Source organism: Alexandromys fortis, unplaced genomic scaffold (assembly GCF_014885135.2).
Source record: "Alexandromys fortis isolate MF-2015 unplaced genomic scaffold, M_Fortis_MF-2015_v1.1 scaffold_24, whole genome shotgun sequence".
Lineage (NCBI taxonomy): Eukaryota > Metazoa > Chordata > Mammalia > Rodentia > Cricetidae > Alexandromys > Alexandromys fortis.
The window spans coordinates 11,145,860-11,169,180 of NW_026067906.1; the positions used below are offsets into that span (position 1 = coordinate 11,145,860).

Here is a 23,321-nt window from a genome sequence, read left to right on the forward strand (position 1 = left end):
TTTTTTTTTTTTTTTTTTTTTTTTTTTTTTTGCAAATCGATACCTTTGGACTTAGTGGTAGCAAGTGATGTCGGTCCTGTTTTTGTGTGGAGGAGTGTTGGTCTTGCTCACTTCAAAGAACTGGGTCTGATCTCACATGGCTTGAAAATCAGATTTAAGGGCTCATGTAAGTGAGGCGATCAGGAGCTGGTGTACAGCCAGATCAGGGGTTCAGAGACTACGCATGTCTCTCTTCTTCTCTATTGGCTCCTTAGGCTCTTTGTTTATAGTAGCCAGCACCCCATTTTAATGCACGGTTCTGGGTTCCCCTCTCACTGAACTGGCCTGGCAAGAGGTTTGGTGTTCATACCTGGTTGAGGGTTGCTGTAGTGTGAGTGATTGCTTTAGTCCAGAATGCGTGTTGTAACCCAATGCCCTCTGCGACAGTGCTGGGAAGCAGGGCCCTGCAGAGACACTGAGGACTAAATGGATTAACGCCACTATAAGAAGGTTCTGGGAGTGGGTTTCCTTTCTCGCTCTTCTGCCATGCAAGGTTAGTGTCTCTGTATTGAAGACACCGTCTTAGAAACAGAGACCAGGGTCCCATAGCAGACGCCAAGCCAGCAGGCGTCTTGGTCTTAAACCTTCTCGTCTTCAGAACTCCCAGAAATACATTTCTCTTTTGACAAGTCATGCAGGCTGAATCTGTTACTGCAGCTCCAAACAGGCTAAGACCAGCAGAGCCAAGGCCGCGGAAGTGACTGCACTCAGGCTGTGTGTGGTGACGCTCTACACAGGAATCCTACTGACGTGACCTGTCTGCCTCAGCGAATGACTCTGGCATGATCCCAAGCTCCTATAGGAGACACTAGACCAAACAAAGACGCTACGGTGTCCGGATTGTTTCTTAGCAGACACTGCACAAGGCAGTGTTTTGAGAAAGTCCAGATACGTTCTGGTTGGCCAGAGCCCGTGTTTGTCTAGCTCAGCACGTAAGCCCCTTCCGCCTGCCTTGGGGAGTGGGGGCTCTCATCCTTTCTCGCTGTTGCCGAGACACGCACGTCTGTCAGTAAGCCCGCACTGCCATTGCTGGATCTCTCTGCCTTGCCTCAGTCTCTTGGCCCAGTTGGTGGCTTGTTAGCATGCACCAGGAGTGGGTTTTTCTAAAACAGGAGCACTGACATTCTCAAGATGAGTACATTGCCTGTGCACACTCCTGGCCACCGTGCAGAACAATCATTCTTTGTTTCAGTCTATTTTCCTTTGGTATCACATACCTGAAGCTGGGTTACACGATCAAGGAGCTTGTTTCGGCTGACACTCCTGGTGGCTGTGAAGTCTAGGGCTGGTTACCACAGAGCTACACCCTGTCCCATGTGTGGCAGAAAAGTGGTAGACAGGTGTGTGTGTTTGTATAGAGAGGTGTTGTCTAACAGCCCTCTGTTGGGAGAACTAACCTGTTCCCTCTGTAAGTGTAATAGTGGACCCCTCAGAAGCCAAGTGCCTACTGCTAGGAACCAGTCCCTAAAGCTGCCACCCAGAAATTCCAGGAGTCTGGTGGACACTGATGTCACTCTAACCATATAATCACGTTTCCAAATGCTTGCCTGAATTTTGGCTTGAACCGGTCACTTCTAACATCTGTCACTGAAGAGGGATGTTCTGTCTACACTACTCTGGATCGAAGTTTCGGGTGGTACTTCCAGAAAAGGGACAGGGTACCCACTGCAACGATGAATTGTAGAAATATTTAATAAAGGTCTCATTGGGAAACCGTATAGAGTTCTGGGATCACCTTAATGGCTCTATGGAACCCATCCTCTTTCGATGTTAAAGATGGAAGCTCCCCCCCCCCCCCCCTGATCAGGACTTCCGTGTGTTCTAATTAGGTTTATATTTGTAAGGAAATGTCAGCTTCTGTAACCAGCCATTTCCTAGAGAGGGAAGCAACACACCCAGAAACTTAGCAGCAGGCAAAGGGCTCTAAATACCTTTCACAGAGGGGAAAGCCAAGAAAAGGGGTGGGGGTTGGGAAAGGGATTGTTTCCGTGCACTGGTAGACAGCAAGGCTGACTTGGTGCGCTGGCTCAGACAGCTGAGAATGCAGGCATTCACAAGTCGGGCCATTAGCGCTGTCCCAGGAGGCCACTTTGTTAAGGGGGATTAGAGACGTTGCCCGTAATTCATAGGCAGTCCGGGCTTAACCTTCTATTTCCCATCACAGCAGAGCATGTTCGTAGATTGTCCCCACATACTCCCAGCCCCTGCTGAGGGAGGGACTTGGTCGCATTTTCTGTCGGCCGGACAAACCTGCCAGGGTGGGAAAACCAAGTGTTGGCTGGACCAGGGGACTTTGGGGTCAGTGAAGCGTACCACATCTTCCTTGGCAGCCATCCGCGGGACTCGATGCTAGCGGTTGTCCTAGCCACAGTCGGCGATGCTGTCATTGGATGAACGCTAGCAGGCGCATAGAAGCATGTTCATCGCTTATGGACTTTACATGTAAAGAACTTAATGTCTTTACACTGAACTAAACGTGTATGTAGCAGATGACTCTAAGATTTTCAGCTGAGTCTTTAAAGGGTTCATTAAACAGTGGGCGTGGGAAGGGCAGTGTCTGCCCCCCCCCCCGCCCCTGCCCCCCGCGGGGGTTTAATTCCTGTGGATTCTTGCTGCTTGTTCTGCGGTCTACTTTGGTGACCTGACTCTTCCACTGAATGCAAGTCCTTTGTCTCCTAGAAAAGAAAGGCTGCCTGGGCCCGTTTCCTAATGAGAGCTATAATTTGGGAGAGATGGGGCTTTGCTGGAAGGAGGCAGGCCTTTGGTTTATGAAGGAGCACGACCTACGCGCTATCCTGGCTTAAACAGCCCGTCGGGAAACTTGTGAGACAAGCGCAGGGCATCCTAACGCATCCTTTGTTCCGCAGAATGCCTGTCTGGGGCGGTGGAAATAAGTGCGGGGCCTGCGCGAGGACCGTGTACCACGCCGAGGAGGTGCAGTGCGATGGGCGGAGCTTCCACCGCTGCTGCTTTCTGTGCAGTGAGTATGGTCCCCCTCCGTCTTTACAAAGGCCGCGTCTAAAAAGCTCTGGTTTACCTTTGGAGGGGAATAACCCTAGCTAAGAGTGATACTTTAGAGTGGCAAGTGGTTTTAACGTTTTAGTCTTAGGACACCGAGTGCCCCGCCCTCTCTTCCGCCCCTTGGCCTCTGCAGTTGTTACCTGTGTCCCTGCTTCAGTGAGGGCCTGGTGGCAGCTGGGCAGTCTGACAGCTACCGAAGTTTCTGGCACACTCTGTGTGTTTGGCTTGGTTTTGATGAGTAAGTTGATCTTTCCCCATTTCTGTTCCTGGCTGGGCTCCTCTCTGACACGTTCGTAGCACACCAGAGGCTTCGAGCTGTTTCTAAGGAAGCTCGCATTTGACCTTCTATGGTATTGTTAGTTACTTGTGGTTATTGGTACCCTTTATTTGAGAGAAGAGTGTAGGTCACCAAGTGTCCCTCTGGGCATGATGGGAATTATTGGTTGTTAGGTGCGTGGTAGGAAGTATGACGCACAACGACATATATATCTGTGTGTTCTGAAGAGTAAACACCCCATAATAAGAGAATCAGGAAGAAAGAAGCCCGCTTCCAAGCTGTAGCATCATGGCTTGAGAAAGCCTCCTCCCCGTCACGTGAAGAACTTCATGTGAGCAGAGACCTGCCTTGTTTACAGTGTTACCCCGTGGAGAGTACTGTATGGTAAACACAGTTTAACAGACACAGTCCATATCCTAAGCATGAATCTACTGGTCCAGGCATGGTAGCACAGACTTGTAAACCCAGCAGTCAGGGGCAGACATGGGCAGATCTCTGAGTTTGAGGCCAGTCTGGTCTACATAGCAAGTTCCAAGGACACATTGAGACCATGCCTCCAAAAGCTGCTTACACTAATTAAGATTTAAACTTTAGGGAACCGCTTTCGAATGTGGCTTGTCTCGCTTCCAGGGATGCCAGCACTCAAGCTGTCTGGACCAGTGCATACACAGCATGACTGCTTCCCAGAAAAAACAAAAACCAAAAACCTAACAGAACTGTGCTTGCAAAAAGGATAATGATTACACATGCCTGTTTTTTTGTGACTTCATAATGGCTGTTCCTCAGATTTGGTTGAACTGTTTTTTTTTTTTCCGAGGCCATTCTGTGATTTCTCTTCAAAGGGAATCTGTATTTCAACAGGCACGGAGCTAAGCAAAATGTTGGAACTCTAAGAAGCAAAGACTTTAGAAACCGGTCTCATTTTTAGGTTAAGCCCCGATAACAACGTCGGTGTTTAGTTGCTGTCTGTCAGGTTTTTCGCTGGCTAGCTTTACTCTTTCCTAATACTCAGCTAACAAAACCTTCCAGGGTAGCTCAGGGTCACCCGCAGCTCTGTGAGGATTCCCTGCAGAGCCGAGGGCTGAGGCTGACCGAGGTTTTGAACCTGTGCTGGGGTAACGTTAACATGCACGGGCATTTTCCCTGTTTCCCAGGCAAGGGCTCTATCCGTGAGCGGTATCCCCAGCCCTAACAGACATGTTTTTGAGAACAGGTTTTGTATGAACTTATGCTGTGTTAAGTAAGGCTTAAGGGCTGGAGGTGAATCTCTTCTAAGCCATTACATTTTAGCATTGAGCCTGAAGTCCATACTAACGGCCACTTATTCTTCTAGAGAGCACTCAGTCTAAGATATTCGAAGCCCTGGCAAAGCAGCCAGCCAGCTGTTCTGCTTGTCTCCCCTCCTCCCCTCCTTTTTAAGGGGGTAAAACTCCTCTCTAGTCCACTAAGCTTTGGTTTCCAGCTGCCTGACACGCCACCAGTGCGTTCCCGCACAAGGCTTTTTTTTTTTTTTCTCTTTTCTTCCTTCCCAAGCTGATTTGAAGTTTTAGAAAGTGAACTAATGTCTGCATAAAGCATGATGACATTTGGCAGTTTTATGAAGTGGGGTACGTAGAAATGTCTTGTGGTAAGACATCCATCAAGAAAGAATGCATTCTCCTTTGAGACAGGGAAAACAAATGCCGGCTTCAAACCGCTTGATAAACCGCTTGATGAGTCTCAGACCCGCTCATCCCTGCCAGGGAAGCTGGAAGAATGAGGTTTCTTTTCTTTCTCTCTCTCTCTCTCTCTCTCTCTCTCTCTCTCTCTCTCTCTCTCTCTCTCATTCTAGACTACAAACGAAATCTAGAATTTTGGATTTAAATCTTCATCTGGAATGTGCTTTTAGGAGAGAGAGGGCTGCAGAGGCAACTCCGAGGCACTCACTGCTCTTGTTCCTTATCGGGTCATGATGCAAACATTTGGTTATGACAGGCAGAAAGAATGGGTGTGAAAGGTTGAGAGGAAGGTTTGCTCTCAACAGGCGGACTCTGTGCAGAATTTCAGCATCAGAAATTCTGACATTCTTGTGAAGCAGGTGTCATACATAGCACAAAGGAAGGCTACTGAATCTGTAGGTGAAGGGGCTGCGGAACCTTTGGGAAGCCATAGGATAAACTGTAGGAGGGAGAAAGCCTTTGTCATCTGGACACACCCACTGTTTTAAGATATATATGTTATACATATATATGTGTGTGTATAATATACACTATTATTATATATACCCACACATGTGCACACACATATCGTTAAACAGTGGTTAAAACCTAACCTCCCCCCCCTCCCTTAGTGGTTTGCAGGAAAAATCTAGACAGCACAACGGTGGCGATCCACGATGACGAGATCTACTGCAAATCCTGCTACGGAAAAAAGTATGGCCCAAAAGGCTATGGTTATGGCCAGGGCGCTGGCACGCTCAACATGGACCGCGGCGAGAGGCTGGGCATCAAGCCAGAGAGGTAAGAGAAAGCTTGCTATTGTCTTAAAAGTGGGTAGAACAATTGCTGTTGCTCGGGTGCCAGGAACCCGGGAGTGTCTACATAGTTAGCTTAACCTAAGCAAGCAAGATGTACTATAACCTCTACTAAACGCTAATGTAAACCCTGTGACATTCTAACGTCAAGATATTGACAGTTTTGTACTTAAAGTCTCAGTGCGTATCGCAGGGACTTCTAGCCGTGGTTTTATCAGGAAAACGTAAGTCTCAAGGAAACTGACTTAAATTAACATTCCACTAGCACTCTGCAGATCAAATATCATGAAATAAGTGTCTGAATAAAGAGATGGTTCTCGTATGCAATTAAGCGGCCCATGGAAAGTCCTTAGTCACTCTTTCCTCAGGAAGTTACTGTCCTAAACTTAAAAACTGAAACAACTTCCTGCTTCATTTCATGCTGGGTAATTTCATGTGGAATTGCCTCTCCCTGTTCCCTTCAGTTCCTCTTTCCCTGATTGGGGACTAGGTCTCCAGTATGGTCCAGGAACCGCCACTTACAGCCCCTGCAGGCAATGTTAAAATATGCTGTACTTTTTACACTCGCCTTTTAAGCGCATTCCTGATTCCTAAGGTTCAATTTCAAATTTTTTTTTCAAGATACATGCTCCCTCTAAACCTTCCCGTCAGTGAAAACTAAATCCATCCATGACTCCCAAAGTCAGTATTTGTGCCCTGATCGGAAAAGCACGCCGACGCAAGAAGCTGCCCTTCCTGCTGTTTCTCTTCCTTTCCAGCAGCGAGCAAGCTGTGCGCATGCCCAAAGTCCCGCTCTACCCCTGCCTCTTCTGTCTTGGCGGGTCCGTGTTCTGCTCTTCCTTAAGGACTTCCTTTCCCAGAAGCCTCTCTTAATGACACAACACCCCTGGTTTGCCGTTTAATACACAGATTAAAGAGCTACCTACACAGGGGTCTCCTTGAGAGATAGCACCGAGGTAAAGAACACTATCATTAAGGCAGTGTTTTTCAGGCCGGGTTTACAACTTAATTATTTTAGCCCATTAGCAAGAAAAGAGCATCCTAAATAGCACCGACCCCCCCCCCCTTATTTGTAATGTGAAGTATCCACACCCTGTGAAGTTGTTAAAAGCCCAGAAGGAGTTGATCTGTGTAAAGTTCTTTTCTTTAGGCGGGAGGGAGGGCAAGGTTTCTCTGTGTAGCCCTGACTGTCCTGGAACTAACTGTAGACCAGGCTGGCCTCGAAGTCAGAGATCCACCTGCCTCTGCCTCCTCAGTGCTGGGATTAAAGGCTTCTACCACCACCACCTGACCTGTATAAACTTCTTAATGATATATTTGTAAATTTTTTGTTGGGACTCTAATCTTCAAGTGTTAGATGCCATTTTTAAGTAAGTTTTTAAGGATCGCCTTTTTAAAAAAGTAACTATCAGTAGGCTGGGGAAATGTTTTGAATATACACCATTAGGTACAACTGAAGAACCATACTGTGGATTCATACTTTGAAACACACACAATTAAAGATTGCCATATATATGAAACAATTCATGTAGAAATCTCGGTAAGTGACTCAAAAACAGAGTGTAGAGAGATGAAAAATTATTTAATGAAAAAAATCAGCATTTTGATATTACGATTTTACCTGATTATGTGTGTGCTTTAACAGTGTATTACAGTGCAGGGCTGTCCTGCAGCACCCCTGACAACCTGACAACTTCGGGTTCTAAAAGGCCCCTGTGGCCAAGAGCATGTTTTGCATGTTCTAGTGTGCCTGCTTATGACTGGGGAAAACGGGCGTCCTAATATGATTCCCCCTCATAACCTGTAAGTGGTGGCAAAAATACCATCCTGCCGCAAGGAAATGTAAAAAGCAAAACAGAGTAGCAGGGAAATTTCCAGAAGAATTTCTTTCCCATGAAGAAAATAGTTGACTCACACTTCACTGAGATATACTGAGCAAATATCTGTAAAATACGCCTTCCTTTCCCAGTTCTGAATGACTTCAGGCAGCCAGTGCATTTGTAGGTATTTTTAAGCTAACAGTGATCGACTGTGGGGGGGAGAAAAAGTGTTTAGACAAAGGCGGGGTGCTAGGGATTGCGTTGTGTAAATTCTGTTCACCCCCAGGGAAAGATACTTAAGTTCCGGGTTGGGGTTGCCTTCGAGCACCTGGGCCATTCCCTCTTCCTTCTGCCCACTGCGCTGCGGCACCCTGCAGGCTTCTGACCCTGCCTGGGGCTAGGGCTCCTCCTTAGTTTACGAGGACGTTTGAGGAAACCTGGCCTCATTCTTTTTCCTTTTCCTCAAGTGCTCAGCCGCACAGGCCTACAACAAATCCAAACACTTCTAAATTTGCCCAGAAATATGGAGGTGCTGAGAAGTGTTCCAGGTGTGGGGATTCTGTCTACGCTGCCGAGAAGATAATCGGAGCTGGAAAGGTAAGCTGCCATTTCTAACTGGTAACGGTAGGCCCCTCACTCCAACCCCATCCCTATTCCTCCCCCCCCCCCCCCCCTGCCCCCTTACCCCCCCCCCCCACCTGTCTCCATTTCACACTTAGGCAATGTGTTCTGGCTTAAGATTAAGCTTCTCCAACTGAATTTACACCGGAATCGCTAATTTATGTACGCGATAGCCATGCTTAACCGTCATGTTTAAAGAAACTTTTTCATCAATTCTCTATTTTAAAAGGCCCAACTGTGACCACCCGGCTCTGTACAGGTTCTGAAGTGCGATCAGGGCCAGGCCATTGGATGCTCAGTAGATACCTGGCCCTGGAAAAATACCACTTAGCTCCTTCGAGCTCCTAGGGTTTCAGTCAGGAAGGTGCTAACTTCAAAGCTGCAGACTGGGTTTGCAGCAAGGCTAGAGCCTGCTCGCTGGCAAACAGCCCTTTGCGCTGCCCAGGAGGGTCAGGTCTAGCACGGGGAACTTGCTTGTGGGTTGATGTTCCCCAGCCATTTGCTGCATTAATCAGCCCAAAGGAAACAGGCCTCTTGGATGTCCTAACACATCTGTCTCTTCCAGCCCTGGCACAAAAACTGCTTCCGATGTGCCAAGTGTGGGAAGAGTCTCGAATCCACAACTCTGACTGAGAAAGAAGGTGAAATCTATTGTAAAGGTAAAATTCCTTTGTTTCAGCACTTCCTGGGTGTCGCACAACCTTCTAGGTTAATGAGACATCTGATATAAAAAGAAAGTGTAGTGTCACCATGCAAGAGGTGTATGAGGCACTGACCAGACCCTCCCAGTCCTGTGTGTAACTCCCCCAGGGCTAGGAATCTGGCCCAACAGTAAAGCGCTTAAGTAGCGCATTCCCAAGACTGAGCCCAGTTGGCAGCACTGCCTCCCCAACTGTCTTTTGACTTCCTGCTTTAAACCAAGCATAGGAGCATGTGAAGGTAACAGACATTTAACTTAGCTGGGCTTGATCGTAACTGCTGTGGGAATTCCTGGCCTTGCTGCACACAAGGGTGCTTGTAACAAGCACACTTTGTATCTTGAGCTGACCTCTGACAGAGTCTACAGTTGGCTTTGAAATGTATGGAATTTGTGGTAAGCAATGGCAGCAACCGTTAATGACCTCTCGACTACTCTCCCTCTCCTTTGTAGGGTGCTACGCAAAGAACTTTGGGCCCAAGGGATTTGGCTATGGTCAAGGAGCAGGGGCCCTTGTTCATGCTCAGTGATGGTGTAAACCCAGAACGAAGCACCACGCACACCAACTCGTCACTACCAAACACAGATGACTTTAAGGCGCTCACTACTGTGAAACTCCACCAGCATGCGGCGCTGTGCGGCCACCCCTCTCCCTGCACAGGCAGGCTGGGCCCGGCAGCGATGCGCCCCCGCTCGCTGATTCACTAGCATTTAAGAGCATTTCTTCTACGTTTGAAATAAAAGTTTTGGCTTGATTTGTGTGCCTTCCTGAGTAAACCTTCTGGAAGAGTTGTGATTTCAGTGGGAAATCATTTGGCTCCTTCCTCCAGTGAAAAGTGCCATGTGGATACAAAACCATCAACGTGTTGAATAGACAACTTAAGCACTAGGCTGACACCTGCACTATGCAAGCTGAAAAAAGGTTTTAAAAATCATTTTTAGCCGGGTGATGGTGGCGCACGCCTTTAATCCCAGCACTAGGGAGGCAGAGGCTAGCAGATCTCTGTGAGTTCGAGACCAGCCTGGTCTACAGAGCTAGTTCCAGGACAGGCTCCAAAACCGCAGAGAAACCTTGTCTCAAAAAACCAAAAAAAAAAAAAAAAAAAAAAAAAAAAAAAANAAAAAAAAAAAAAAAAAAAAAAAAAAAATCATTTTTATTTCTGAGAATAATTGGTTGGGAGTAGCTTGGGGTGGGAGTGGGCTATGCCCTTTTGAAGGTGTGGCCACTAGCAGGTTTCCATGCTCGACACCCACACACAGGTGCAGATCTTCTTATCTGTCAAGATGTCTTGACTCATGGTTGCCAGGCATCACCCTCTCAGCTCCTCAGAGCCTCAGCTCCTCAGAGCCGGCCGTCAGCACTGCAGCTTCTCTTCCTTCTGCCCCATTACAGGCTGCTGGTCATTAATCTTCTTTGTTGAAGCAGTTCCCCAAAGCGTAGGTGGAAACCATCTACATTAGTATCACCTGGGTGTTCACTGAGGACTAGGGAGCTGGCTCAGTCAGTGTGCAAGCACAAGCATGCTTGGGTCCCCAGCACCCACTGCTGGTGAAGCTGTTGCAGTGGTACACGTCTGTAACCTGGGGTTGGTGGGAGGGGTCCCTGAGCTCACTTCCTAACTAGCCCAGCTGAACTGATGAGCTCCAGGTTCATCTGTGATCAAAGAAAACACCCTATATCACCCTCTGGCCTCCATAAGTCCCACTGCCCTTAGGACAAGGCTGCGCACCTGGGGGAGCAGGGTCTCCATTCCCCCCACAGGAAGGGCTGTAAACAAGCATAGGGGGCTTCGGCTAATGCACTTTACAGACGGCTAGTACTAAACTGAGCAGTGGCCTGGCCTTGCCTAACAAATTTTAAAATCAAGACCAAAAAAGACAAACTTTTCCACATAACTAATTCCGTAACAAAGCTCAAAACGTTTATAATACAAAAGTCTAGCAGCAATATAAAAGTTACTAGGCATGAAAGAAGGTGGGAACCCACTGAAAACACCATCAGTAATGAGGATGGGACCACCCAGTCACCAAAGCCAGCAGACAGCTGAGAAGAAAAACACCAGGAACACATATTTTCAAAGTGTAGAGAAAAGAATAATTAAACTTCCAAATCAGACATTAAAGCAATAAACTACAAAGTACAAGATGAAAATACCGATTAATAGTAATGGAAGGTTCGACCCTGCAGGAGAAATCAGCTAGTGATGGAAATTACGTAAACAGAGAAAAGCATTTCAACAACCGTGGCAGTTGGTGCACTATAAACAGGACCTGCTACCCTGTTACCCCGGTGAGTAGCAGACACTGCCTAACTGAAATATCTTGAGAAGGGAAAACAGAAAAATACTTGAAGAATGACTAAGAAATTTCCAAATTCGGTAAAACTAAATTGACAGAACCAAGGCAGCTGCAAATTTGGTAAAACTAAATCTAAATAAGCCACAATGAACCTTTTTGATGATATAAATACAAATAATTACCAAAATGTCATCTATTAAAACTTCATCAAGCAAAGTGTGGTGATTTAAAATCCCTGCTACCTGGGAAACAGAGGCAGGTGGATTCCAAGATCCAGCCTGGGCAATAAAGTAAAAGATTCACTTCTAGTCATCAGTAAACAGAAACTAAGCGAGTCTGGCTTCCTGGAGTGTGTGACTAGCCCAACACTAGTGTTTTACTCGCAACTACGCATCTTCTATTTTAAAAGTTACAAATATATTTAACAAACATGTAAACACTTTGCGAATGAAGCTAAAGGGCGATTTTCTAACAAGCCTTGACCCAGGATAGCTCAGATTCCTCAGATAACTAACCTGAACCAGGCTCCCCATCACAGCACAGGCCTCCCACAGCAAGGGCAATGAAGCAACGAAGAGGGCACTTGCCATGGAGTGGAGTGCGAATCGCTGTCCCTCGAGCACTTCTGTTCCACATCACAAACTATGACGTGAAACTACTCCTGAGTCCAGTCGCTGAGACTGCAGGAAAATACACGAATGATGGGCAAGAGTCTCACCACAATTTTGCCTTTTAAATTTTCTGTCATGCCTAGCACCTGAAGTGACCAAAATCAAAGTTTCATAAGTATCATTTTGCAACATTTTATTTTAAGGCTTTAGACATACTTATAATCAAAATCCAGATTCATACATTTCCCAAGGTCCTCATTAACTCCAGAATCCAAAATATACTAAGAAAAAAAGTCTCCTTTTGAGAAATGAACACACACACACACACACACACACACACACACACACACACACACGGAGTTTAGAATACCACCAGTTTTACTCACTTATGTAAATAACCACAAAATCCTGCAGCACTCGACTCCAATCTGATCATGATAGAAATATAGAATATTTTCATATCAGTTTCATCGCTTTCTTCGAAGTAAATTGATCAAACACCACATTTAAGAGTCAATATTTATTTTGATTAATATTTTACAAAATTTTGACAGGTTTAATTTATGTAAGGAGGACTAATTTATTAAACACTTTACAAGTTTTTCTTTCCACAGAGTAACACAGTAAGTAGCAAAATAATACTTGGCACAGTTATAAATAAAATATAAAATAAAAACATTCATAGCTTAAGTAAGATGCGTTTTTATGCCTAGTGTTTAAAATAAACTACAAACAACAAAAATATGGATGAAAAAACTCCAAAGAATTCACGTCCAGAGCTGAGAACCCAGCAGAGCAGTAAGTGCTGCCCCGGAGGGCCACGTCCACACAGCCTGAGCGCGCGAGCGGGCTAAACTGTTGCACACAAGCCACACAGTAAGGAACGAGCAGATGCACGGATGCCTCCAGACCATCTGACAATGCTTGTGCAGACGTCATGAAGATCACGAAATGGTTAGTACTAAAAGCATCTCCTTGTAAATATTTCCCACGTAATTACACATCTACAGGGTTTGTCTGCTTTACTGAGAAGCATCTCTTCTACATGGAAAGAATATTGTACCACAAAGAAAACATGGTAACAACATTCATATTCAAACAGAACCACCGTAGTCTTTAACTGTTGATAAAAATGTATCTGATAAAAATTGCAACTGAGTCTTCATGTGAAGTGACTCGAAATACAAAATTAAAACAAATCCTAGCATTTTATAAATAACCTTTGAATTTAAAAATTACCTAAATTTCCCCCCATTATTAGCCAAAACTAGCAGAGACATTTGTACAGCTAACCAGTTTTTTTTTACATTCTATGACAAAATGGTACAATGCTATTACCACCCCACACCCATCTCTTCCCTTTTCAAAAATAAAGTACATATGCCAATTCTAATATTAAAACCCTTAAATACAATAAGGGTCATTTTGGGTGGGGTGACTTATGGTCAAAGAAATTACTATAAAAACGGTAGTACTTGGAAATACTGCACATCAACTATATACATCTTCACTGCTCCTCCTACTAAGGCAAGGGGCGGGTATACCACTAGATTGCTTTAATACCTGTAGCCAGTATTTTACAGGGAATACTAATTTTACCTAGCACTGGACATGCAGTGAACTTGCAGGATAGAGTGCCTATTAACAGTAATATTGAACATCACTAGAAGCTCATTAATATCTCCCTTTTCTTTTTGGTTGGACAAAATGAAATGAGCAGCTTTAAAAACACTAATACATATAGACACAAAGAGAAAACTATTTGATAAATTATTTATATACACATACACATTCTTTACACTGGTCTAGGATCTGTCTCAGTCTGCCCCCGCCCCTCCCACAGGTTGCTCGAACCACAGTTTGCTACAGCATTTAAGAGGACTAAACCCAGTCTCACTGTAAACAATGCCATGGAAGCAGTGACAGTCACTCAGGAGGGTATGGAAATGCTGCAACAGAACTTGATCAGTGCATCACATTCAACAGTAGACTCAAAGACTGTTTCAGAAAGCGTTACAAACTTCAAAACATATTCAATATTGGAAAAATTAAAACCACCCTGGGGCTTAAATTCTACTCTCTGATCGGTCATTAAAGAAAAGAATGTCCCGTTAGCTTCTCACTAATTCACATGTGCTATGTACAGAGATCATGCTCCATCTTTAGCTGAGACTCCATTATTTTGTCTACAATTTATTTTTCAGCTTAGAATTGAAAAAGAAGCATATCCACTTATCTCAATTAATATGAATTTTGCATTAGCTTATTTGTTTTGAACTTGTTGAAAATCCACCTCAACTTTTTAAAAAATTGGGCTGTTTGCACATGAAATTAAATCCTAATTTATGCTTCACTGGACGGCATCTGCGAGTACACATTCTATGCAGTGTAACATGCACTTAGTAGGGCTGTAAATGTCAACAAAATATTATGACTTAGTATACTCATGCAAGTGCTTTATTATCAGACCGTGAGACCTCAAAGCAAGGTTTCTAGAAATTATTTCACTGAACTAGAAGAGACCAGCAGTGAGACAGCTGGTGTAACGGAACAGCGAGCACATTTCCGTGAACATTATTTCCCTGTGCCTTTGAGAACACAGTACAGTAGATCTTTAATAAAACCACATGATTTTCATCACAGTATTTACATGTACATCTAAAATGTACATAATACTAATCATCAATTTATGACAATTCTCCTGGGATAGATACAATACTCTTAAGTACTGCATAATACAATTTAGCCTCATAACACCCAATTTTGCTTCCGTTATAACAACATGTACCCTCGGTATGCCATCTCTAGTAACAGAGTAAGTTCACTTTTTCATGACAAATGTTATGAGAACAAAACCAAAAAGTTGAGTATGTTATGAATTCCTACATTAAGAACCATGAAAATCATTTTTATGATCTTTATTCTTCCTAGAAGTGGCAGTGTGTTCTGTCCATGTTTGCTTTCGTTAGTAAAAGTATTGAAAAAAAGACCATAAAATTCACTGTTAGCCCTACATATAGCATGCTATTTGTTCCAATGATGTGGATTCGAGTGAGAGAGAGACACGGACAGACACAATCTTCAGGCACCACTCAGCAATATTGTTTCATAGGATAAAGACACTGCTACACAAGCTGGTACCCAGATCCTGATATTTGGTCATATTCTATAGTGTACTGCCTGGTCCAGTCCACGATAACAGGACGAAAGAGGCCACAGCATCGAAATTCAAAGAAGTCTATAATATTCCTTACACATCCATGGCTAAAATCAGACCCCAAAAGAAAGGAGAATTCAGTTAGTACAAATGACTTAATATAATTTTTCATGTTAACATTTTCTCCTAAGCTTAAAATAGACAGGTGCTCATGTCTCCTCAGCTCTACCAGTATTTATCTTATTTTTCCTAATTTAAAACATTATACAATTGTACTTTAAAGTGACCCAACTACTTCACTCCAATGCCCTAAATACTACTTGCTTCTAAAACATGTACACATGGACACACACACACACACACACACACCAGCAAAAACAAACAAAACCACACACTTCCTTGATTACTGGCCCTTTGCCAATAAATCAAACTACATCCAAAATTGGGAAAAGAAGTAAAGGCAAAATTAATTATACACAGTATGAATTTGACAATGGACTTTAATAAAAGTAACAATGTATAAAGAAAGTCAGGGCGAGCTTGGGGGCTTTCCGTCTTCAGTAACACTTAGAAAAGCAATTCATTTACACCTGACAGGTAATACCTGTATCTCTCTCATAAGAGGCTCAATTTTCTTTTTTTTTTTTTAGGATTTATTATGTATACAGTGTTCTGCCTGCATGCCAGAAGGCACCAGATCTCATTATAAAAAACCATGTGGTTGCTGGGAACTGAACTCAGGGCCTCTGGAAGTATATTCAATGCTCTTAACCTCTGAGCCATCTCTCCAGCCCAAGTTTTCATTTATGTAAAAGTTGGTCTCCCTTCCAGAGGTATACAATAACTAGTCATACCAGAGAAGCTTGAGGGTCAGTAATAGCTTACACAAAATGCAGCTTTAAATAGTCCATGAAATTAGGGCACTACTACTTCTAAGCATCAGGTGAGAGGTTAAAATTTTATAGTATACATATTAAGGTAATAAAATAAATTATTATATTTATAAATATAAATGTATACTCAGTTAATGTGACAGATTCTAGGTCATGGTGCTATGATGAACTAACGCCACTTCAACAAGAACCTTACCTTCAGTAATAATGAAATCTAGTCTAAGAAACGCCCTACTTCAGATGCTGCTCTCCAGAAAACACTTCCCTTTGATGAGGTCACTAAACATGACTGAGCTTGTGTTCTAACAAAACATGCAACAGAGGACAATATTATGTTTATAAATATATACATACTTGAATGGGCTTTCAATAGATGTCGTTGTGACTTTAAAGTGCTTATATCTCCTGGCATTCATTCTTTCATTTGTAGTAATACCTAAACATGTTATCTAGGAATAAAGAAAAAGCAGTCTGTTATCCTTTGATTTTTTTTAAAAATTATTTATTTATTTATTATGTATACAATATTCTGTCTGTGTGTATGTCTGCTGGCCAGAAGAGGGCACCAGACCTCTTTACAGATGGTTGTGAGCCACCATGTGGTTGCCGGAAATTGAACTCAGGACCTTTGGAAGAGCAGGCAATGCTCTTAACCACTGAGCCATCTCTCCAGCCCTGAATTTTTAATATAAACAAAATTCTCAAGAGGTCTAACACAGAATAAAAAGACACAATCTGTGCTTGGTTTTTCATAGAAGATCATCAAGCCAGTTCACACAATATCACTGCAATTGTGAAAAGTAGCCAATTAAATATGAAAAGGTTAACTGGGCAGTGGTGGCATATGCCTTTAATCCCAGTACTTGGGGAAACAGAGGCAGGCAGACCTCTGTGAGTTCAAGGCCTGTCTAGTCTACAGAGCTAGTTCCAGGATAGCTAGGGCTATACAGAGAAACCCTGTCCTGAAAAACCAAAAAAAAAAAAAAAACCAGAGAGAGAAAGAAAAAAAAAAGTTACTGAACACTGCACATAAACCAACAGACATCATGAACACAGTTTCACAGTTTTATTTAAAATGAGTGGCGAGTAGCATATGCCTGTAACACCAACACTCAGAAGCTGAGGCAGGAAGATCCCAAAAACCAAAGAGAGGAGATTCCTTAAAGAGTTGAATAAATACTAGTATTTGTACATAATAAAACAGTGTCGTTAAAATGAAAATTAATAGTATCACAATGCAAGCTCACACATGTCCAAATGCCAAGTATTCTAAAAGTAGACTATGAGGGTGAAAGGAGGCAGAAAGAAAAAAGAAAAAAAAAAAAAAGGCAAACTGATCTTGAACAAGCCAGAGTGTCTAGAAAGAGAAATTTCACAAGTTTTATAGTGAACATACTAAAGAAAAAAGTACTTGCACATACCTGGTACATCTGACACATGAGTAACACGGCCACCCACATGAAATGAAACACACTGTTCAGAAACATCCAGAACATCCAAGGGGAGCATGTGGCAATCTGAGTAATGTATGTCCAAAAGCCATCCTTGGTGTATGTGGTCTCACAGTGAAGGCCCCAGTCTAAACTCAGGAGAGAGGTGACACAGTTACTCTTCTGCTCACCTCAGATGTTATGGTGACAGCGCTAAGGAACAGGATCTAACCATCTAGACTTAATTCATGACAGAATAGCAAATGATTTTATAGTCTTAGTAATTCTATAACACATCAAAAAATTAGCAGAGCAAAAACTAGGAAAAACAGCTGCCAAACTTAAGAAGAACGTCCTGCCTGATAAGAATAACAGCGTTATTCCCAGAGCTGGAGAGAACGTTGCCTTTAGACAAGATCCATGAGCTGGTTTTGGTGAATGGGGCACAGGAGTCATGACCAGCACCTCAGTAAGGTGGGGTGCCTAGCACAAAATCTGGGACCAAGAATTATTAATAGAAATAATGACCCAGGTTGGTAGGACAGTGTTCTCCGGTACGTATGTTGATCTGGATACTGGTGAGTTCTTGGACCAAATCTTTTCCTTCATCTCTATTTGGGGATTTTGTTTATTCTATCATTTTATTTATTGCTATTTCTGCAGGTGGCAAGTCTTTCTCAGATTGACTTTTAAACCAGGACCCAAAGCATCTCTCCGCTAGACCTGACATGTACAGAAGCTCAGAACCAGCATTTTATCTAATCTCGCAAAGCACTAAGTCTAGATAAAATGAGTGACAACCGATCTTTACAAAGTAACTCCTGATATCTGCTAACACAGCAATAATTTATACCATACTTTTCAAAGTATTTCAAGTTTATGCAAACTGATTTGTAAGTTTGCTTTCTCAACCGTTGAATGGGAAAGAAGAGCTACCACCACCACGGGATCCACCTTGGCTAGTAAACCAACAAGGGACATTCACACTAAAAGGCAGCTTGCTGAGCACTGTTTGCTTGTACTAGACACTGGACACATTTTCCTTCTTTTGTTATTAATTTTCAATAGAATTAATGTAATCTAAGTACACAAACATTTGTGTTTTAGGAAGGCTGAAACTACGTGTACTCACAAGAAATACAACCATAGATCATCCAGCAGATCATGAACAGCAAGAAGAACAGGTACCCCATAAAGTATCTATGGTTGCCTGCACCTAAAACACACAGAAGCAATTTATTGTAGTTAAGAAAAGACAACTGGTAACGCATGTTTACCGGGTACGCTAAGAAAGGTACAATACAACGTGGACAATTAACCACATACATATATTACTTATTCTGTAAAATGGCTTCCAAGAAACTTGTTTTAATAAAACTTTTAAAATAAGAATGCTTTGCAGTTACACTCACATGAGAGTATTGATCTCATTCTGAAGGCAAGGGAATCATCATACGTAACACAGAACCTAGTTATGGCTCTCAGTCCTACTCCTACGGTGTGAGGTCCTAATACACTGGTCCATCTCCCTTTATAACCCTTACAATCAAGATTTTTTCTTCAAGAGTCATGCAGTCTTTGTGACCATCTCCTTTCTATCAGCCCTTCAGTCTCCAAGGCCACCTTCTGATTACTGACTCAGTCCTCTCAGACTGCACCAGTAGCATAAAGTGTGGAATTCCTCTCTGCCTCTGCACATGCCTTCTCAGATATTACTATTGCCTTACTTTCTCCAGCTCAATGCTTAAAGTGTTACCTCCCTCGTCAGATGAGTTTCATTGTCCCTCAATGGGAAAGAAGACAGCGTTTGCACCATAAACAATGGACAGGGAGACAGTTAAGACCCTTCCCGAAGGATTTTTGCACACGCGCGTGCGCGCGCGCACACACACACACACACACACACACTATACACATACATGTATCTCAATGAGTTACTATATAGACAGCCAAAAGTTAATTTAGGAAGTGTGTGGGATGTAAGAATATCTAGGATGCTGGAGAGATGGCTCAGTGGTTTGAGAGCACTGGCTGCTCTTCCAGAGGATCAGGGTTCAATTCCCAGCACCCACACAGCAGCTCATAACTGCCTGTAACTCCAGTTCCAGGTGATCCAGCATCCTCGCGCAGACATACATGCAGACAAAACACCAGTGCATATAATGAAAATAAATAAATTTGAAAATGTTTTTAAAAAATAACTATATTTAAGTACTGTATTTCATTAGTCACCTAAAGTAACTTAAATTAACAAGTTACTTAGAGATTGCTAACACAACTTACCTACACAGTTACCCACCCACGGACAGTGATGATCAAATTTTGCTATGCAGCGGTTGCACACACCACAGTGTTTGGACCTCACTGGCTTCCGAATCTGTTAAGAGACATATTAAAAGTACTATGAAGAACACTGCATTAAAAAAAAAAAAAAAAAGCTGGCGTATGACTTTAATCCCAGCATTGAGGAGGCAGGAGCAGGCGGATCTTTGTGGGTTCGAGGCCAGCCTGGTCTACAGAGTGGGTTCCAGGACAGCCAGGACTACACAGAGAAACCCTGTCTCCAAAGCAAGACAAGAAAAACTCACCATTTCCATTTTCAAAATACAACTGTGAAAAGACAGCACTGTGTCTTTTGAGAATTATACAAACATGTCCAAACCAACACAACCAGAAAATTGCTGTTAATTTGTTCAAAACAAAATCTATAGCAACAATGAAGGTAAAACAGTCCATAATAAGAAATCTGAAAACAGTTCCTAAAAGAGGAGGAGGAAAATGGAGAATGACTGTATAAAGGTAACAGCTGGGCCTGAACCCTGTTCCTTCCGTGACTGAGAACTGTGCGAGACCCAACTCTCACAAAGTAAGAATAAAGACCAATTTGTTACAAGAAGTGATTACACAATTCGTATTGCTCACATTTCCAAATAATACAAACACCAGCCTTTCTAAAGCCTACATGAAAACTCATTTGAGTAATGGTCATGATGCTGGTTGCCGTTTTATTAAATACAAGTTTCTTTTGATAAAAGGAAGGCCATGTTAAAACTGAGTCAAACAGTAAAAAAGTAAAAGCCTTTCAAATTAGAAATCTTTAAAAGAAGGTGCCTTCCCCAAATTAAGAACTCTAGCAAAGAACAGCAGTGTTCTTGTTCACTGCCTTCTGCCGTCTCAAATGAGGTTCAACACTCCCCTGCTAGAACCATATCTAAGGAAGAAGATAAAAAAGGTCAGTAGTCACTCTTTCTTAACAAACAGCCATTGCTCTGGTTTTTACAAGCACTGAAACGCTATGTATAGCACCTCTCCCTGTATTCTGAACGCTAAATCAGCCGAGGGAACAAACAAACGTACAGGTGTTTGTTCTTCAAAGGTTCCAACTCCACTGCTGAAGTTATGACAAGCGCTAGAGCTATTAAGCCACAAGAGAAGCAAATGTCCTGAGATCCTTCACTGGTCATACCGGTGCTTCAATGAAAACACTACTGTTTCCCCACTACTTTGAATAGGTTAGATCCTATTCTGAGGTAGCCAGGAAAAAGTAGTAGGAAGCTCTTACACCAGTAAGAATGATCTGTGGACCAAATAAAAGGATGAGCTGTTCTTTCTCACAGATGTGACTAAATCTACTTAGAAGGCAGCAGGATGATCCCCCACTCCCAGCGCTCAGCTACATTGTCCCTTAGACAACACCACGTTAAAAAAAAAAAAAAAGCTGAGCAATTTGCTACAAAACAAAAACACCTGGCTTAATGGAGACTATGGAGGCAGGCAGGTAGGTATTTTCTGTCAGGTGGGGATGCCCCTTTTCTGACAGGAAAGGACAAGGACGCCCTCTGGTCTGGCCACTGGCCCCCTCCCTTCCTCTTGACAAGCATTATTCCCTAACCTTCCTTCCCAATGGGGCTTGTAGAAGTACTTATAGGTATTTATAGATTTCACTTTTCTGTCTGAGCCAGTAGTGGTTGTCATTTTCTAGGGAGGAAAAACAAAAACAAAAACAAACCCCAAGAACTACACTGGAATGGTGGTAGGAGAGAAGCCCAGAGAGACCCTCCTGTACTTGTTTTCCCCAGGACCAGCCTGAGGGATGAGACTTGAGGGGTGATCTCACCTGAGCTAGGATGGAGTGTGAGGTGCTGAAGTGTGAATGTACTAACCCCACCCTGGGCAGGGCGTGCTTTCAGTCCACACTGGCCCCTGTGGTACTTGTTGTTGGGTGACAGACAGAACCCAGCCCTCTCCCCCATCACACATACACATTATTGGGGCATTTCAACAAGAGTGAACCTTTCATTTTGTTTCTTTGGTTTGGTTTAATTTTTCTCCACTTTTTTATCTTGTGGATGTGTGCCCCCACCACACACACACACGCCAGCTTTTTCTAGGGTCCAACTGTCCCCAGCTGCCTGGTTCAGATGTCCACCACCTCAAATTGCATGTTTAAACTTGAAGGTTTTGGACATGAACATGTGTTGACTGTTGCTGCTAAGTGTGTGTACATATGTGTGTGTGTGTGTGTGTGTGTGTGCACGAGTGCATGTGCCCATGATCATGTATGTGTTGGGGGAGAGGAGTTTGGATCCCAAATTGAAGAGGCCAACAAAAGTAAAAGGAGAGAGGAGGAGGAAAGTGGGTGAATTTTTAAAAACTGTCTTGGATACCTATGTGTGTTTTAAGGTTTCCTTTTTAATGACTTTTTAAATGCCTGTGATGTGTCCAAGGGGCACAACAAGGCTCCCAAACAGGAGCCTACCCACAGTTCTTTCACCCCCTAAGAGATCTTAGCCCAGACAGCATTAACCACCCTTGTAAAATAATGTCTGAATGTGCAAAAGAATGCAGTCAGGGCCCAAAACCACTGCCAAAGCAGAGCAGTGTGCACTTCGAGCACTCATTTACAAATGGGAAATCAAGCTGTCTAAAACCTTTCTATAATCATAAGCTATATCAACTCCTTTATTAACTCATGTACTAGTATGTACTAATAACAACACCTTAGTTTGCTTGCAGCATATAATTTAAATGCATTTAGTTTCATGTATGATTTGACAGTGTTTAAAGTATTTTCACAAATACTATAAAAATTGAAGAGAAAATTTAAATTTAAAATGTCTATGATAAAAATAGTCATAACGATAACTGATTTCATAAAGAATACTTTCAAGTCTTAATGTCTGACGATTCAAAAGGTCCAATTTTAAACTTAATGACAATATAGTACTCCAAGTTGCACAGACACTTCCAAGTAAATACTCAAATTGTATCTGCTACAAGACTGTATTATCTGAAAAATAATCTATGGAATTTTTACACTGTAATTTTTAAACTCAAGATTTAAAAGCTGTACTCAAACTTTCAATTTTAAATAGTAGCAGGTTTTGCATTTTAAAGAATAAAAGAGAATGAGAACAGATATGAGCAGGGCTCTGTGTGCAGTCAGGGTCTGCTACCAGACACAGGCACACTCCAGGCAGACATTCCAGACTGCATGATGCATGGGGTGTCTGGGGGAGGAGGACTCTTTCCCATACCCAGCACCCCCTTCTATGTGAGATCCTGTCAGGAGGAGGAAAAGAGAAAGAAGAGAAAATAAATATTACCAAGCAGGTACTGCAGAATATACTGAGATCCAGACTTCCAGTCTCTGCAAGTTCAACTATTGTCTGTGAATTTAAAAAACAAAACACTTTTTTACTCAAAACTGAATGATGCTCACCACCTCTTTTGCTATTACTATGAATCAACATACATGCCATCTTTATCAATCTCTTTCAGCTTAAATAAGATATCCTGACTCATTCTTGCCATTTCATTACTGTATGAAAATCAAAAAACATCAGCACAATTTCTATACAGTCTACCAAAAGGGGAGGAGACCACAGCATTTGTGAAGGTCAGTTAATCATGAGCAGGAACGATTCATTAAGATTTGTTTCCTT

The 23,321-nt window shown here is 42.9% G+C and overlaps 2 protein-coding genes and 1 long non-coding RNA gene across 4 annotated transcripts in view; 2 read left to right on the top strand and 1 right to left on the bottom strand.

Annotated features, from left to right (window-relative positions):
• Nucleotides 1-9,742, top strand: part of Csrp2 (cysteine and glycine rich protein 2) — an 18,276-nt gene extending 8,534 nt beyond the window's left edge. The window contains exons 2-6 of the mRNA XM_050135558.1: nt 2,907-3,019; nt 5,667-5,835; nt 8,137-8,266; nt 8,856-8,949; nt 9,441-9,742. Coding sequence (XP_049991515.1) covers nt 2,908-3,019; nt 5,667-5,835; nt 8,137-8,266; nt 8,856-8,949; nt 9,441-9,517 — 582 coding nt within the window. The 5' untranslated portion in view covers nt 2,907 and the 3' untranslated portion in view covers nt 9,518-9,742. The remainder of the gene's footprint in view (nt 1-2,906; nt 3,020-5,666; nt 5,836-8,136; nt 8,267-8,855; nt 8,950-9,440) is intronic.
• LOC126497502 (uncharacterized) lies at nt 5,842-7,888 on the top strand. Its single transcript, XR_007590631.1, has 2 exons — nt 5,842-6,540; nt 6,576-7,888. It is a non-coding gene; the product is annotated as an uncharacterized lncRNA (long non-coding RNA).
• Nucleotides 9,743-12,089: 2,347 nt separating the features above from the next.
• Zdhhc17 (zinc finger DHHC-type palmitoyltransferase 17) overlaps nt 12,090-23,321 on the bottom strand; it is a 64,542-nt gene continuing 53,310 nt past the window's right edge. The window contains exons 12-17 of one of the 2 annotated variants that reach the window (XM_050135515.1): nt 22,983-23,045; nt 19,660-19,753; nt 18,509-18,592; nt 17,368-17,525; nt 16,301-16,395; nt 12,090-15,160 (exon numbers count right to left, since the gene is read on the bottom strand). In XM_050135515.1, coding sequence (XP_049991472.1) covers nt 15,022-15,160; nt 16,301-16,395; nt 17,368-17,525; nt 18,509-18,592; nt 19,660-19,753; nt 22,983-23,045 — 633 coding nt within the window. In that variant the 3' untranslated portion in view covers nt 12,090-15,021. The remainder of the gene's footprint in view (nt 15,161-16,300; nt 16,396-17,367; nt 17,526-18,508; nt 18,593-19,659; nt 19,754-22,982; nt 23,046-23,321) is intronic. The other variant, XM_050135516.1, reaches the window with a different exon arrangement.